This window comes from Schistocerca americana, chromosome 8, assembly GCF_021461395.2.
Source record: "Schistocerca americana isolate TAMUIC-IGC-003095 chromosome 8, iqSchAmer2.1, whole genome shotgun sequence".
Lineage (NCBI taxonomy): Eukaryota > Metazoa > Arthropoda > Insecta > Orthoptera > Acrididae > Schistocerca > Schistocerca americana.
Window position 1 is genome coordinate 172,504,228 of NC_060126.1, and position 18,510 is coordinate 172,522,737.

The 18,510-nt window shown below is 44.3% G+C and overlaps 1 protein-coding gene across 1 annotated transcript in view; it reads right to left on the bottom strand.

The window, feature by feature from the left end:
* Positions 1-481: 481 nt before the first annotated feature.
* Positions 482-18,510, bottom strand: part of LOC124545654 (sarcoplasmic reticulum histidine-rich calcium-binding protein) — a 77,936-nt gene continuing 59,907 nt past the window's right edge. The window contains exon 2 of the mRNA XM_047124600.1: positions 482-579. Within this exon, the coding sequence (XP_046980556.1) occupies positions 482-579 (98 nt within the window). The remainder of the gene's footprint in view (positions 580-18,510) is intronic.

Here is an 18,510-nt window from a genome sequence, read left to right on the forward strand (position 1 = left end):
CCCTCTCTACAACACGCCACTTCTCTTCCAGCTCGCAACACTAGCTGCCTCTCCCTTTTTACCCACGCGTATTCTGTCGTCTCGAAGCGAGTACATTTTTATTTTCACTACGTGAAGGCAAGGAGATCTGTTACTTTGGTCGAGGGTAGGTGCGGTGCACGCAGATGGGACAGGGGGAAAGCATCGACGCTTTTCAGTGCAGTCGTAGCAGGTGGGGGAGGGGGGGGGGAGGAGAGAGAAAGCAGATAGGGGGAGGGGAGAGGGGAGCTGCCATCTTCGTCTGCGGAGGGCATGTGGTCGACGTCCGGCTGACAGCCTATCTGTGTGACACATGACAAGCGAACACAATTGGCGCAGCAAGAAATGGACGGGCCCGGCACTGGCCGGGCGACTTTTCTTTCAGGTCGTTTTCGTCTCCTGCTCCGTCCGACAGCAGAGCCGCGCAGCCCGCAGGCAGCAGGCAGCAGCCTCCAAAAGAAAGTCAATGGGACTCGCCGGGCCGCAGGGCGCACACTCGTGGCTTCACGGGCTGGCGTGCTCTACCGGAACACGCACGGTCGTCCTGGCCCAGCTCCGACACTGCGTCCGTTATAAGTTCACCGGACAAAATACACTACTGTGCAAAACTTAAAGACGATGGTAGTTTGGGCGTGAAGTAACATTGCTCGATGAAACTTCGATCCGTGCGTAGAAGGAATTGCTACAGTGCGCTATAAGACGAGCAGAAACGACAGACTTTTATTCGAAGAAAATAACTACACAGAAATAGTCGCGATACATTACGAACAGTGGGACACGGTTTTTAATATTTATTCTATTTATTTAGTCTGATCTGATTGGGACCATCAGGCCCTCTCTTACATCGAAACAGGGTTCCACACATACAGTACCTTTATGTTGTGACCAGACGAAACTACACTACTGGACATTAAAATTGCTACACCAAGAAGAAATGCAGATGATAAACGGGTATTCATTGGACAAATACAATAGAACCGACATGTGATTACATTTTCACGCAATTTGGGTGCATAGATCCTGGGAAATCAATACCCGGAACAACGACCTCTGGCCGTAATAACGGCTTTGATAGACCTGGGCATTGAGTCAAATGGAGTTTGTATGGCGTGTACAGGTACAGCTGCCCATGCAGCTTCAACACGATACCACAGTTCATCGAGAGTAGTGACTGGCGTATTGTGACGAGCCAGTTGCTCGGCCACCATTGACCAGACGTTTTCAAATGGTGAGATCTGGAGAATGCGCCGGCCAGGGCAGCAGTAACATTTTATGTATACAGAAAGGCCCGAATAGGACCTGCAACATGCGGTCGTGAATTATCCTGCTGAAATGTGAAGTTTCGCAGGGATCGAATGAAGGGTAGAGCCACGGGTCGTAACACATCTGAAATGTAACGTCCACTGTTCGAAATGCCGTCAATGCGAACAAGAAGTGACCGAGACGTGTAACCGATGGCACCTCATACCATCACACCGGGTCATACGCCAGTATGGCGATGACGAATACACGCTTCCAATGTGTGTTCACCGCAATGTCGCCAAACACGGATGCGACCATCCGGTTCCTAAAACAGAACCTGGATTCATCCGAAAAAATGACGTTTTGCCATTCGTGCACCCAGGTTCGTCATTGAGTACACCATCGCAGGCGCTCCTGTCTGTCATGCAGCGTCGAGAGTAACCGCAGCCATGGTCTCCGAGCTGATAGTCCATGGTGCTGCAAACGACGTCGAACTGTTCGTGCAGATGGTTGTCTTGCAAACGTCCCCATCTGTTGACTCCTCAACCGAGACGTGGCTGCACGATCCGTTACAGCCATGCGGATAAGATGCCAGTCATGTCGACTGCTAGTGATACGAGGCCGTTGGGATCCAGCACGGCGTTCCGTATTACCCTCCTGAACCCACCGATTCCATATTCTGCAAACGGTCATTGGATCTCGAGCAACGCGAGCAGCATTGTCGCGATACGATAAACCTTAATCGTGACAGGCTACAATCCGACCTTTATCAAAGCCAGAAACGTGATGGTACGCATTTCTCCTCCTTACACGAGGCATCACAACATTTCGCCAGACAACGCCGGTCAACTGCTGTTTGTGTATGAGAAATCGGTTGGAAACTTTCCTCATGTCAGCACGTTGTAGGTGTCGCCACCGGCGCCAACCTTGTGTGCATGCTGTGAAAAGCTAATCATTTGCATATCACAGCATCTTCTTCGTGTCGGTTAAATTTCGCGTCTGTAGCACGTCATCTTCGTGGTGTAGCAATTTTAATGGCCAGTAGTGTACTTTCGCTCGGTCATAACTGTGGTTATTTTTTAATCCTCTCCGAGAAGGCTCACCAAACTAAAACACGTGAGGTATCAGTTCACTTTACTACATAAATGAATGGAGTATTTACTTAACTTTGCCACAATTCTTTGCCACAGGAGTACTGTGTAACGTAGAGCTGCCACTGACTATGAAAGCAGCACTTGATAACGATACGTAATAAACTGTTCTCTTGAGATGCAGTGTTCGGCATTTACAGCAGTACAATTTCATCTGAAATTTTCACAACTCGTTAGTCATGCGCTATGATGTTAATTGCTTCAGCTGAAGGCCGAGCGGTTCTAGGCACTTCAGTCTGGAACCACACGACCGCAACGGTCGTAGGATCGAATACTGCCTCGGGCATGAATGTGTGTGACGTCCTTAGGTTAGTTAGGTTTAAGTAGTTCTAAGTGTAGGGGACTGAAGAGCCTCAGATGTTAAGTCCCATAGTGCTCAGAGCCATTTTGAGCTTCAGCTGAGGCCACAAACTAGGCTGAGCTCTTACATTCTCGTCACTATATTGACAGTGCAAGGGCGCGGTGATGCTCGCGGAGAGAAGTATGGTCTTCAGGAGGGCATCCCCCATACGCCGTTGTGGATTGCAGCTAGCCCTCGGTAACAACGGTCGTATCGCTATGCGTTGCCGACCTGGGTGTGGCACTACGATCTCTGGAGAATTCCTCAACAGTTACCTAAAAATAACAATTTCAATATGACAAATAGCATTAAAATAATCTGAGTATGTATGACAGTGTGAGCAAATAGTACTCACCATGAACTAATATTGGCAGTACTCTTACTACTGCCACTACTAATAGTAACAGTAATAACATAACGACAATCGTCACTTTACTGAAAGTGTCAGCTTATTGAAAGAATTCATAACTGTAGAAAATAATTTCTCATATAGCGAGTTCTGGGAAAAGGAAATTTAAGGAGTCTGCTCCAGCCAAGAATACTGGGAAACGTGGAAGATCTCGTCGGAAACGATGTACAGAGGTAACGACTGCGTACAGGGATAATGGTAATCATAGTTGCTTTATTAGGTTTGCCATTACTGACTTCTGAAGCTGGAGATGTTATTAAGTTCTTTAACATAACCAGGGAGGTTATGCGAGAGTCGATTTCCTGCTACTGAACAGAACTTAGAGAGAATGACAGAACGATTGAGTGGGACTAAAAGACAGAGGATGTGGAAATATTTGCGCTTTTCTGCATGCAGCCAGGAGAGTTACTCGTATCATGGTTAAGTATGATCGAAGAAAATCAGATTGGGTGCTTGAAAACTATAGATGGCAATACGTACTCCGCAGCGCGCTCCGATGATGGCCAGAAGGTTGGTACGTAGTTCTATCTTAGGGCGTTCCAGACGTCCACTAGCGCAGTTGACAACTGCTGGATGGCCCAGAATGAGATTTTCACTATGCTGCGGAGTGTGCGCTGATATGTAACTTCCTGGCAGACTAAAACTGTGTGCCAGACCGAACGCGGGACCTTTGCCTTTCGCGGGCAAGTGCTCTACTAACTGAGCTACCCAAACACGACTCACGACCCGTCCTCATAGCTTCAATTCTGCCAGTACTTCGTCTCCTACCTTCCAAACTGAATGGTCGTTAGTGCACGAGGAACTCCTCCGGTATGTCTCCCGAAGGAATTCTAGATGAAATGTTGTATCTAGGAATCCAGTGTACTTGGTTCCCTAGACAAACAACGAAACAAGTCCTATTAAAGTGTTTTATTAAAATAAGGAAATTACAGTACTTAACTTTGGCAATTACACGTACGTGTCACTAGTGAAGGGCGACATACAGAATAATCAATCTTTTTCAATGTAGACAATCCCAAGTCAGTGTTACATAGAGAGTACAAGCGAAGTAACTAGAGTTGACGTGAGAGGTGGCATGAGCCCCCCTCTCATATTTCTATCTTACGATTCTCCTCTCTAATTGCATGCTGTGAAAAGTTGCTATTCCTTCACACGCGGACTTCCCACGCAGCGTCTCTTGTCACCCGGGTGGTCCGGTGACAGGCGGGCTCTACTAAGCCGTCGTGTGTGAGGAAGTCGAGTGAATGCTTTGCAGACGCCGACATTGTCAAAAGACACGCCCGGAGGGGTCTGAAGTAGCGGCTGGGCTAGAGGTTCCGTTACTTCGCAGAAACTTAGCGAAAACACTTTCTGGCGGGCTACCAGCGAGGCGTGGGAATGACTTGTGTACCCAGGCAGTTGTGGCGGGAAAGTTCCCGCGCTTTCTGCAAAGTAGTAACTGTGATTGGCTTGCTCAGGGCATAGCTCCGTGACGTAGCAAAATCAGCGCAGAAATTGGCGCCAAGAATCTCCATTGGTGGAATGGTAGTGCTCCGGCAATGGAGTGGAATTTTCCGCCGGTTTTCGAGTTGCTGATTGGAACGTTTAACCACGGCCACTGTTGTGGGGGGGGGGGGGGGGGGCGGGAATGTTCGGTGTTCGGCATTGTACGGGTGCTCTGGGTAGTCGGCTCTCGCCTTTCGGTCGAGGACGTCGAAGCAACCAGCCATCGCCTGTGGTACGCCAGATCGTGTTCTTGCAGTTAAGAAGACAGTTTGGTAATGTATGTCCGCAGCACCGGCAGATAGGGATTTTCCTAGGTGATAATCAGAGCTCAGCAGAGCGCGCCTGTTCGTCTTTTTCTAACTTTGTTCTGTCTTGAGTAGCAGCAATTAATGTTGGGTTGGCTGTGTGTTTTCTCTTAAGACTTGAGTTGCAAGGAATTGGCTCCACATACCACTTCGTCATAATCCTCACAATCTAGTTTAGGGACAACTTCACATTCACAGTGTTTGTTTGAGTATCCAATTTGAGTCAATTTGATGTATTGTAAAGGTTTCAAGTGTTTTTGTTTATTATTTTGTGTTGTCTTAATAAATCATATTGTTATTTTGGATAAAACTTTCATTCTGTTAATCGGTAGAGCAACCCTATCATTCCTCACTATGTTAATGAAACCTTCGTTTATTTAACTTATCAAATTATATTATTGCAGTGCCAAACTGTCTTCTACTCCACTGGCAGGGTTGATTAGAGTCAGTTCGCGTTTTTTTTTTTATCCTTGTGCAACAGCAAAAGTCGGAGTTAGAATAGGGGGGGGGGGGCTTAGAGCATCATTTACATATGTGGATTCTAGAAGAATTTAGTGTTAAATACACTTCTAGCCCCGGCACCTCGCAGACGTTGCTATCGAAGTCCTAATCTTGGAGCTGATATTGAACTGGGCCGTCACCAGTCGGTCGCGGCGCTTATGTCCTCTTCACATGAGGGTCGCTGCTGTCGCATTGTCTTGGAGGGAGGTCCGGTCAGCGTGCGATTGGCTGACTTCTTCTCACAGCCTTCTCTCCCCTGTCGTTGCCGACTGGCATGCCGGCGCTTGACTTCACGCCGTAACATGAAATTTAAGTCAGGAGAATGGATTGACCTGTATAGTCGCCGAACGACCTCTCTTTCCAAATGCTCTTCGTTGTTCCATGCGGTCGCGCATCCGGGCCGAAAGCAGCCCTAAAACGACGCACATGGAGAAGGAGTAAAGTGTCACAATAATGTTGATCTTGAGTGTACCGTTTCAGATGTCCGAAAATCAATTCAATCATGCAACATTGTGCTTCCCCACACATGATGCACCAAAACGATCAGTTTTGACAATGCTAGATGTATCCTCTATGGTGAAAGTTGGTAACACGTAATGCAAGCAGGAAATTTGTCGAACATGATCGTTTTGTTGGTTCAGTTGGCACGGTAAGGCAGAATGTTGCAATGGCACAGTGACCTAGCAGTGTTTCAACACGGCACTCTCACTGGTCAACGTTATTGTGACACTATGTCTCCTCAGGGTTGCATTCGACCCTGACTTCATTTTGATGGACGACAATGCGCTCCCGCTTCGAACAGGCCAGGCGGAGTTCTTGCAAATGGAGTGGTCTGCCCATTCCCCCCGCCTTCACTTTTATCTAGCACGTGTGGGATGTATTGAGTATATGTATTGTAGCATGTCCACATGCACAAACGACCATCAACTACGCTGGTGGAGGGGTGGTACGCTAGGCGACCAAAACTATTTTTCAGGCTTTTGACCAACAAGGGAGAACGTTTCAGAGCATGCTTCCGTGGTCATTATGCACCCTATTAAATTTCATGTCTCGCCTCTTCTAATGTCCTGACAACTAACAAGAATCGCGATGACTTTAGTGCAATTGCAGTCTTTGAACATAAACATCTTTTTGTTCGTCTCACTGCGTATTTCTGTACTATACTGTAGCAGTTCTGTATATGTATGATCCACTTTTCATCGAGCTATGTTACTTAACAACGACACTTTATCCGAAAGAAACTTCCGTCCTTAAGTTTTGCACACTAGTGTATTTAGTGACCCATTAAAATGACATACCATTCGCTTTGGAGCGTTGTATGGTTCAATTGGCTCTGAGCACTATGGGACTTAACAACTGCGGTCATCAGTTTCCTAGAACTTAGAACTACTTGAACCTAACTAACCTAAGGTCATCACACACATCCATGCCCGAGGTAGGATTCGAACCTGCGACCGTAGCGGTCGCGCGGTTCCAGACAAGCTCCTAGAACCGCTCGGCCATACAGGCCGGCGGAGTGTTGTAGATGGTGTGGAAACAATACCAGGTGGTCATGTATTGCTCTACCGATAACGAGAGCCATGGCAGTGAAGTGGTGCGTATGAGGCATTCGAATGCCTAGAATCAGCGCAGGAAGATGAGGCGACGTGAGACGCGGATCAAAATGTGGATGTGTTGGTCATGGGTGTCATGATGTCAACCGCCTCCTCCAAGAATATTTTACTGAAATCGTCTGGACAGGTTCTTTAAAGAATGTGTCACCTATTTGGCAAAATTAGAAGAAAAGTTCTGATAATCATACGCCAGTAAGTCAAATATTGAAATGGGCCAATCTATCCTGTCATTTCTACGAAGACGCTATTACAGTGCTACAATATGGTTACCATGCATCCCGCCACATCCTCCAGCCCTTCTTTATAGAGAATCACTCTTACTCGACCTCTCCAGTGTCCATCGCGATAACTTATCAGCGCTATTGGCGAACGGTACTCTTATAGAAAATCAACAAGTGTGGTTTATGCACTAGTGAACATCACGTCATTTTCTACGAGTCATGGAAGAATATCTCACCACAACGTTGGATTTCTGGCTGTGGGTACATTTAAGTGGATTGGCGTCAACGCAACCCATCGACAATGTGATGATGATACAGAAGCGTGTGAGGAATGCATGTGACTCAGTCCGAATGGAACCACATGTATTTCAAAGAGTGCATGATTCACTGTGAAGAAGGTTGAAGGATGTGTCAGGACGCGTGGTTAACACATGCTCCACTGCATACAAGTTCTACTCCTACGTAACAGACGAACGGGAATGATAGGACAGAGTGGTTCCCGGATTTTAAGAACCTTTCTTCTGGTTTTGACTAGTATTACCACCTGCAGGAATATGTGCTACTTTCAAACGATAAAATAGGATGAAAATTAGAACTCTCGAAAATGGCTAAGAATTCTAGAAAACTGCAAGCTGTGTTTCTCATTTGCCTGCCTGATGGTGACCCGCGTGGATAAGCTTGCGGCTTGACCGGCTGAAGAGAACACTTAGCCAGGAGAAGGCAGCTACTCACAAGGTGACCACACTTCCTGCCAACATGTTCCGTCAGCGCGCAGTCGATGACAGCAAATCACAGGAAAATGAGTAAGGCAAGACACAGAATGAAAGATCTGAGACTAAGGAACAAGTAAAAAACATTGCCTTTTCCGGAAAGACGGAAACGATTGAAAGAAACGATATATATCCACATATACGCTTGCACAGCCATAATGTACGAATCTTTGTTCACAATCTTAGAATTAAGAATATGCCGATATTGGTGACTGTACGCATCTGCTTCATATAGTGTAAAATATAAAACTGCCAGTGTTATGAGAGCTTATTACTTTTACTGTTCTTAAATCATTTGCATGAGACACGTAACTAAAATTTTCAGACTAACAGTTTCAAAATGATGCATTTCTCTGTACTCCAATTTAGTGGAAGTGATTTTGAAGAGATGTGCTACTAGGGGAGAGTGTTCCCGTTGGTACCCATTTCAGACTTTCGTCTCTAGCCACCACTGGAAAACAAGTTTAATACGTTTTCTTACTCCATTTTTAAATGATGGCATTTACTTTTTATGTGCTGCAGCCTTTTTCTGAAATTACAAAAATTACTCCGCGAAAGTAATATTTTTTCCAACTGTCGAAAAATGTTCCCAAGTGCAACGTTGTCATGTACCCCGGAACAAATATTTTGTTCCAATTCTGTTACAATCGAGAAAATCCTCTCGATACTTTGTGTAGCAGTCTGTGTGCTATATTCTTAATCTAGTACACACCAATAATCAGTGTATTAAGCAGAAATATTACCAAAACCCATTTACAAGTGAAATACATTCTGAAATACAAACTATTGGAAAGTAACAAATTTCCATTTTAAAGATGCGAAAAAAGTTTTAAAACATAAAAGAACATCAGTTCGTTTGAAGTATCACATGGTCCTTGGTAGGAAAAGCTTCTGTTTCATGGGGGTTCACATGTTATATAAAGAGATGTAAAAATATGTAGCATTTTAATCATTACATTATGTTACTTAAGAATTAACAATATATTCTAGATAGTTTGAATATATTATACAACACTTAAATGTGTAGAAAGCGAAATATTTAGAAATGCAGCACAAAACAATCTCATAAATAAACCAGGAAATGGTGGAAACTTCGTATGGTGGTGTCTAGTACGCATTCCTTCATGTCGTTCTAAAATCAGTCACTAGACTGAAGCTCGGGTCTGTTCCATGGTACACTATCTTCTACGTACAACGCTCTCCCTCATTGATATCAAACACTATTATTTTTATTATTACTGAACAAAAATATCTTTGTTGAAATAAATAAAATCGTTGGAGTCTGTAGCGCATCAGAAAAGGGTGAATGTGACAAAGTGTCCCCCTGCCCCTCAGAACCGCACCTGACCGACATCATGATGCGACAGAATCGTCGTATCAACGAGCTCCTGTGAATGAAGTTGCCTGTTTTGTTGGTGTGTCAAAGCGACCAGCCCAATGTGCGTAAAAGGAATGGTGACCACTCGCAACCCTCTAACGCAGCGGAAGAACAAAAGTCGTAAAAAGATCCTAACCAAAACGAACGTAAGACAGGGGTCACGTCTTGCCAATGGGAATCATTTGAGACATGACAGATTGCTGCTGTTACTGAATGAGGATTCCTCAGTTAACAAAGAGAAGCGAACTGCACGCACGGACAATTGGGGTTGGGAACCTCCCCAAAGGCCACTGCTCACAGCGGTTCATAAGCTATCACGTCTTCACTGAGTCGCACAGCACAGAAACAGAAACAGCACAGAAACAGAAACAGCACAGAAAGAGGACAGAAAGAGGACAGAAAGAGGACAGAAAGAGGACAGAAACAGGACAGAAACAGGACAGAAACAGGACAGAAACAGGACAGTAGCTGACCGCAGAAGTGTAGCATGGTCCTACGAGCCATGATTTTGCCTCGTTTCAAATGATACAAAGAGTCGAGCGCACTTGTAACCCAGTATGTGTATGAAGGGCATTTCTAGTACCGCTGTGACGTTTGTTTTAAACGATATTGCAACGAGTCACGTCACCTCCGACATAAGCATGAGAATCGCTGTAAATTCACTACTGGCCATTAAAATTACTAAACGAAGAAGAAATGCATATGAAACGGGTATTCATTGGACAAATATATTATACTAGAACTGACATGTGATTACATTTTCACGCAATTTGGGTGCATAGATCCTGAGAAATCAGTACCCAGAAAAACCACCTCTGGCCGTAATAACGGCCTTGATACGCCTGGGCATTGAGTCAAACAGAGCTTGGATGGCGTGTACAGGTAAGCTGCCCATGCAGCTTCAACACGATACCACAGTTCGTCAAGAGTAGTGACTGGCTTATTGTGACGAGCCATTTGCTCGGCCACCATTGACCTGAAGTTTTCAATTGCTGAGAAATCTGGAGAATCTGCTGGCCACGGCATCAGTCAAACATTTTCTGTATCCAGAAAGGCCCGTACAGGACCTGCAACTTGCGGCCGTGCATTATCCTGCTGAAATGTAGGGTTTCGCAGGGATCGAATGAAGGGTAGAGCCACGGGTCGTAACACATGTGAAATTTAACGTCCACTGTTCAAAGTGCCGTCAATGCGAACAAGAGGTGACCGAGACGTGTGACCAATGGCACCCCATACCATCACGCCGAATGATACGCCAGTATGGCGATGACGAATACACGCTTGCAATGTGCGTTCACCGCGAAGTCGCCAAACACGGATGCGACCATGATGCTGTAAACAGAACATGGATTCATCCAAAAAACTGACGTTTTGCCATTCGTGCACCCAGGTTCGACGTTGAATACACTATCGCAGGCATCCTGTCTGTGATGCAGCGTCAAGGGTAACCGCAGCCATGGTCTCCGAGCTGATAGTCCACGCTGCTGCAAACGTCGTCGAACTGTTCGTACAGATGTTTGTTGTCTTGCAAACGTCCCCATCTGTTGACTCAGGGATCGAGACGTGGCTGCACGATCCGTTACAGCCATGCGGATAAGATGCCTGGCATCTCGACTGCTAGTGATACGATGCCGTTGGGATCCAGCATGGCGTTCCGTATTACCTTCCTGAACCCACAAATTCCATATTCTGCTAACACTCATTGGATCTCGAGCAACGCGAGCAGCAATGTCGCGATACGATAAACCACAATCGCGATAGGCTGCAATCCGAACATTATCAAAGCCAGAAACATGACGTTACGCATTTCATTTCCTTCAAATGGTTCATTGGTTCTGAGCACTATGGGGCTTAACTTCTGAGGTCATCAGTCCCCTAGAACTTAGAACTACTTAAACCTAACTAACCTAAGGACATCTAACACATCCATGCCTGAGGCAGGATTCGAACCTGGGACCGTAGCCGTCACGCGTTTCCAGGTTGTACGCCTAGAACCGCTCGGCCACCCCGGCCGGCCTCTTCTTACACGAGGCATCATAACGTTTCACCAGGCAACGCCGGTCAACTGCTGTTTGTGTATGAGAAATCGGTTGGAAACTTTCCTCATGTCAGCACGTTGTAGGTGTCGCCACCGGAGCCAACCTTGTGTGAATGCTCTGAAAAGCTAATCACTTGCATATCAGAGCAGCTTCTTCCTGTCTTAAATTTCTCGTCTGTAGTACGTCATCTTCGTGGTGTAGCAATTTTAATGACCAGTAGTGTACAAACCAAAGTGGAATTCTTACATGAAAACAGAGAAAGAGGGTCTTATGGTATTTTTAGGTAGGAGATTCCGACAGGTACGGTCAGCCACCTAGTCAAAAGGGATTTTCTTTCCTGCTGTACAATGGTATTGCCTTTTCCACGCGAAGTGTAAAAATTGTGTCTGATGAATGCTTGTGGCATTAGTATTATGTTTGCCTCCTTCACGTCGCTGAAGAGAGGGGAGATGGTGAAATCTTCTGCTTATATCTTATACCACACAGAGCGCTGCCACGCTTAATGTTCCTATACGACTGACGGATCATAAGCTTCACGAGACACTCCGACTAAATTCAGGACATTCACATATAGTCTGGCTATCATGTTCCTCATCACTGACTTTTCCCCTTTCAATGGTCCGATACTCGTGATGAAAAAGTGTTCTGGCTTCGCCTTTCCAAAGGCTGCTATTAAATTTTTTTCTTTCGACTCTCTCGCCATCATTTCCCCCGAATACACTCCACGTTGAAATCCACGTTGAAATCCACGTTGAAATCAACGTTGAAATCCACGTTGAAATCCACGTTGAAATCCACGTTGAAATCCACGTTGAAACAAAAATTGTCCACTCTCGATCATGGTAATTTTCCACTTTGAATACATTCTATATTCTTGAAACGAAAGGTCAATTAGTATGAAAGATATAGGACTTAACGATGAGCCACCACATTATAACTGCAGCCGAGACCTAGTGCCATCTGGTAGCAATGCCTGCATGTGCCGTATAAAGTATACAAGGAGACTAGGGATGAATGAGGGATCATTTGTGCCATGAAATTGAAATTCACATCTCTCTTCGCAAGTGCCAATTTTTTGTTTCAGGTGCGATTACCATCTCTGTTTTTTTTTGAGGGGGCATAATTTCTGTCTTCAGGCACAAAGGTTTTATTTTTCTTATGCGCTCTATGCTATTTTCTTAGTAAAAAATATTTAGTATAGCCCCACGCTTACACAATACCAGACAAACCCCATTCCTCCAAAATCCTTTGCTACACGTTCTAGAGACGGTAACACCAGCAAATCTGGAAATCCGCTGACGTAAGTGACTTTCACAAAAGGCAGATTGATGTGATCCAGTTTCTGGGAACGAGCATCTTTGAAATACTGAAGCTGGTCGGCTGTTAACGCACTGCTGTTAGCGTCGATGAAATCTCGAGTAGTCCACAAAATGTATGACGTCCACGACTCATCACAAAACTTGGATGTTGGAGCATTGCATAAGTGGCGTTTTGTGGTCCATTTGACGACAGAGTGCGTTTCTGGTGTAGGAACAGGAGTTTCGGAGCACATCGTTCAGTGCACTTTGCTGAACACGGATCTACGTGGCAGGCGACTCTCAGAAGTTCCCATGCTGAGCCAACGATATCGTCCATTAAAACTTCAGTAGGCACGGGATCATCTAGAGTGGACCATGAGTAAATAGAAACGTGTTGCCTAGTCAGATGAATTAAGTTTTCCGTTTCTTGTCGCCAAGGGTACAGGCAGGTGTGGACAGTATAATGCTATTGGGGACATTCAACTGGTCTTCCATGGCATCTGTGGTGGTAATCAAACGCACCCGAGAGCTGGTTTGATGTGGCTCGATTACGTGTTGTATATACCAAAAGAAAGGACGAATCACTTGGGAATGATCCGAATGGGACGGAAAAAGGCAGACGTGATATGTATGTGCAGGCCAACAAATGAATACAATTTCAGAAAAACTGGATGTAGACGCGTCTTCGTTGGTCATCGGGGCTCAATTCGAATCGGGACTCATCACTGAAGACAAATGTACTACGGTCAGTGAGATCCCAGGCCAAAAGATGTGTCTTGAGTCGCCCTGGACAGCTGTGGGATACCAACCTAAATGCAGCCCGCAGTACGGCCCAAGAACCAGGATTGATGGCATGAGGTACGATTTCATTTTATAGATGTACCGCTTTGGTTGTCATCCACGACATCCATGCAGTACAGCGATACGTCAACAATGTTCTAAACCCCTTACGTTGCCCTTCATGACAAACCAATCCAGGCTTCTATTTCAGCAAGATAATGCCCGTCCGCATGCGACGAGAGTTTCTACTGCTTGTCTTCGTGCTTGTCAGAGCCTACTTTGGCCAGCAAGGTGGCCGGATTTCTTCCCAATTGAGAACATTTGGAGCATTATGGCAGGGTCCTCCAACAAGCTCGAGATTTCGATTATCTAACCCGACAATTCCACAGAAATTGGCACGATATCCCCCCGGAGGACATCCGACAACTCTCTCAGTCAATGACAAGCCAAATTTGTTGCTTAAGGGCCAGAGATGGACCATCGCTTTTTGATTTGAGCAGTTTGTGAAGTTTTCTCTCTTGAATAAATGTATCCAATTTACCTGAGAATGGAATCCTTTGTTTGTCTGTACATAACATCTACCGATTTCCGTCCCGTTCGGTTACTTTAGACAGTTTTTAACCTCTACAGTTTTCTCTAGTATCATGGAAATAATTCCGCGCTGTCTTAATGCATGTCATATCACCCTGTCACTTCTTTTCAGTGTATTCTACATGTTTTGGTCAGTTCTGTGGAGATCCTGGGTCCACCTGATTTCAAGAACCCTATGGCACAACATGTCAAACTCTTCGGTTCTCTAATTTCCAGGTTCTCTCTTAATCTATGTTCCACTGCTACACAATGCTGTGCTCGAAGCCTGTGTTTTCAAACTTCGTCCTCAAATTAAGGCCGATGTTTGATACTAGCAGACTTATTTTCGCCAAGAATGCCCTCTTTGCCTGTGTTAGTCTGCTATTTATTTCTCCCTTTTCTTCGTCGGTATACATTATCTTGCTTCCAAGGTAGCCGAACTCCACTTCGTGGTCCCCAATCTCGATAGTAAATTTCTCTATGATCTCATTTCTGATACGCCCCATTACTTTCGTCTTTCCGCAGTTTACGCTAAATCCATATTCTGTGCCCAGCAGTCAGTTCATTCCATTCCATGCAGCATGTTCTGTAATTCTTCCTCGTTTTCACTGAGTGTAGCAATGGCATCAACGAATCTTATATGAGGTATCTCAAAATTACCACAAGATGGAACATTAATATCGGTAGGGAAAGGAGCCACATGCACATACCGACAAATAGTACAGTCTATTACAAAATTTTATTTTATCAAATAATTCTAATTAAAATGGCGAGATTCAAAAATTAAGAAAACAAGAGAGGCCCGAAGGGAAACAATGTTTGCTTTTAAGACGTATAGAATGTAAACATTAAACTACATATAATTCCTTTGTGGAATCCAGCTGCTCCTAACACCTTCAAAATAGCCACCAGATCCGGCCTCCAAAACGCGATGGACTGTCTGAAACATGTAAAGATAAATAGAAAATCAAATTCTTTAGTAATCTAAAATACACGAAAGAAACAATTACTACACATGTCTTAAAATGAAACAAGCCACTATATGCTTCAAACTCCAAAGAAAGGAGAACACTTTCTTGTGCAGTGTAATCTGAAAACAAGTAACAGAACAGAGACCAAGTCTTAAATCACGGTCTCACTGATTTAAATTAATCTTAATTATCACTTAAATAACAAGATTTCATCAATCTTGGACAAATTTCAGACATTAAAAAGATCGAAATAACTTTGTCACAATATGATTTCACAGTAACCTTGCTTGAGATGAATCACAGTACAGTCAAAATCCCTCCTTTCCCCCCCCCCCCCCCACCCCCCCCCTCTCTCTCTCTCTCTCTCTGGAGATCACTTGTCTTAAACAAGACCAGGGAAATAAAATATATTTACTTTAAAAACGATTTAAAGAAGAACAGGAAGATAAGAGGCTTGCTCGTATCAACATTAGTACACAAAGACTAACGGCACCCAGTCGAAACCAAAATGCTAAACCTAGGAACCGTCTGGACATAGTGTACCACTCATAACATTGACTTGAACAGAATACTTTCAAACACCGCGAGACTCTTAAACAAGATTAACTTGTGGCGTACATTAATACTAAAGCGACAATTGTTTGCGTATCAGACAGTAAGGCTCACCTTTTTTCATTTGCGCCGTCATTAACTCTGTGATATTCGTGAATTATCAGATTACACAAGCCGTCCACATTGCGCCTGTTGTGATTTTACTAAAACATGTACCCCATTCAAGCGCAGACACACTTGCAATCACGATGTGAGTGTGTTATGTCAGAAGTAAGTGATTTCCAGCGTGGGAAAAGTGTTGGTACTCTTATGGAGGACACTTCCGCAAGAAAGGTAGCAGGAGTGCTTGTTTCAAGAAGCACCTTATGGAAGATTTATTCCGCATACGCTGAAAGCGTTCATAGGAGTTGAGCTGGAAAAAGCGTTCGAGAATGTAAAATGATGCACGATGTTCGAAATTCTGAAAAAGGGGTAAGCTATAGAGAGACGGGTGATAGACAATATGTGCAAGAGCCAAGAGAGAAGCATAAGAGCGGACGACCAAGCACTAAGTGCTCGGATTAAAAAAAGGTGTAAGCCAGGGATGTAGTCTTTTGCCCCTGCTGTTCCATCTGTACATCGAAGAAGTAATGATAGAGATAAAAGAACAGTCTAGGGGTGGGATTAAAATTTAAGTGAAAGGATATCAATGATACGACTCGCTGATGATATTGCTATCCTGAGTGAAAGCAAAGAAGAATTACGTGATCTGCTGAATGAGTACACAATATGGATTGAGAATAAATCGAAGAAAGACAAAAGTAATGAGAAGGAGGAGAAATGAGAACAGCGAGAAACTAATCAGGATTGATGGTCACGAAGTAAGTGAAGGAATTTTACTACCTGGGCAGCAAAATAACCAATGACGGACGGAGCAGGGAGGAATCAAAAGCAGACTAGCACTGGAAAAAAGGACATTCCTGTCCAAGAGAAGTCTACTAATATCAAACATAATTTGAGGAAGAAATTTCTGAGAATGTACGTCTGAAGCCCAGTGTCGTAAGGTAGTGAAGCATGGACAATGGGAAAACCGGAACACAAGAGAATCAAAGCATTTGAGATGTAGTGCTACAGACGAATCTGAAAATTAGGTGGACTGACAAGGTAAGGAGCGAAGAGGTTCTGCGCAGAATCGGAGAGAAAAGGAATATGTGAAAAACACTGACAAGGAGAAGAGACAGGACTATAGGACATCTGTCAAGACATGAGGGAGTGACTTCCATGGTACTAGAGGAAGATTTAGAGGGAAAAAACTGTAGAGGAAGACAGAAATTTGAATACATCCAGGAAATAGAGGATGTAGGTTGCAAGTGCTGCTCTGAGATGAAGAGGTTGTCACAGGAGAGGAATTCAGTTGGCTGGCATGCACAGTCGTGTGCACAATGGGACTTGAGATGTGAAAAAAAAAGAAAAAAGAACGGGGAGCGAGGAAAAACGTCATTCACTAATTAAGTTGATCCATCACGTGTATTTTAGAACCCGTGACTTAATTGAATGTAAATACATAAAACTCCAACCAGTCGATTTTTTGAATATTTGTTATTTCAAGAATGGCTTTTCGAATCTTTTGGGGTTCATCTTCAAATGGTTTTCTGGAAGTTATCACTATTTTTAGTATAATTCTGGTGCTGGCTTGCGACACTATCATGTAACTTCCAGAAAACCACCTGAAGATGAACCGGAAAAGGTTCGACAGTCGGTTCATGGAATAATAAATTAGTATTCAACAAAGGGCCTGTTTGGAATTTTATGTATTTACAATCATCCACTAAGTCACAACGCAGACAGCAGTTTTTGTTGACTGATAGTGACAGGCGAACATTGAAGAAAACTGAGACGAAAAATAAGACGATGATAGCTCCAAAAGTCACTGCACAACTGATTGTCGCACTCGCAAACCCTGCCAGCATGAAAAAAAAAAAAAAAAAAAAAAAAGAAGAAAAGGGAACTTCATAAGTAGGGAATTTAAGGGCGAGCTGGAATTCCAAAAATACTCATCAGTGATGCAAATGTTCATAACAGGAAAGCGTGGTGCCGAAGACCGAGAACCTGGACTGTACAGCAATGGAAGAAAGTCATTTGGTTGGATGAGTCTTTTTCCACACAGTTTCCAACTTCTGAACGAGTTTACTCCCCAACAGTGAAACATGGCACGCTTCGGTGATGATTTGGGCAGCTAATTTGTGATATTTGTGAACCTGTGGTCTAGGAGTTTCGGCTTTGACTAGTAACCAAAACGTTATTGGCTGCGAAACCAGCCACTGCTTAAATTTTGAATCACCATCATCAGCAATGGCGCCCGGAGACTTGTGACATAAGAAGTCACCCTCGCTCCACCAACGGTCTTGTCAAAGAGAGCGGAGGAACGGACAGATGGTCGGTGCACTCTCTTGCTCTTATGGTTGGAAACTGCCCCAAGAAGGCGGAAGAATCAGTAATGGTCAACGGCAAGAAGACGCAGAAGGCAATTGACATCACTCCATTAAGGACACAGAATTGGTATCGGCAGGGCATGTGGCCTGAAATTTAAAAAGGCAAAATACTCTGGACTAGTCCCCGATTCGAATCTTCGGCAAGGGTTGCCAAGGGGGAGGTGATTCTGCTAGTTTGTGTGTAGTAGAAAAACAACAAAACTTGCAAATGGCTCAATCTAGATATATTGGGGTCGTTGAAGTGAAATGGCAAGTATGAGGATTTCTGGTCAGACATATGTAAGCTAATGTTAACAGCAGCAAAAAATTACGTATCTGGAGTAGAATTCATTGTGAATAGGAATGCAGGACAGAGAGTGAGCTACTGTGAACAGTTCAGTGATATGGTTGTGTTCA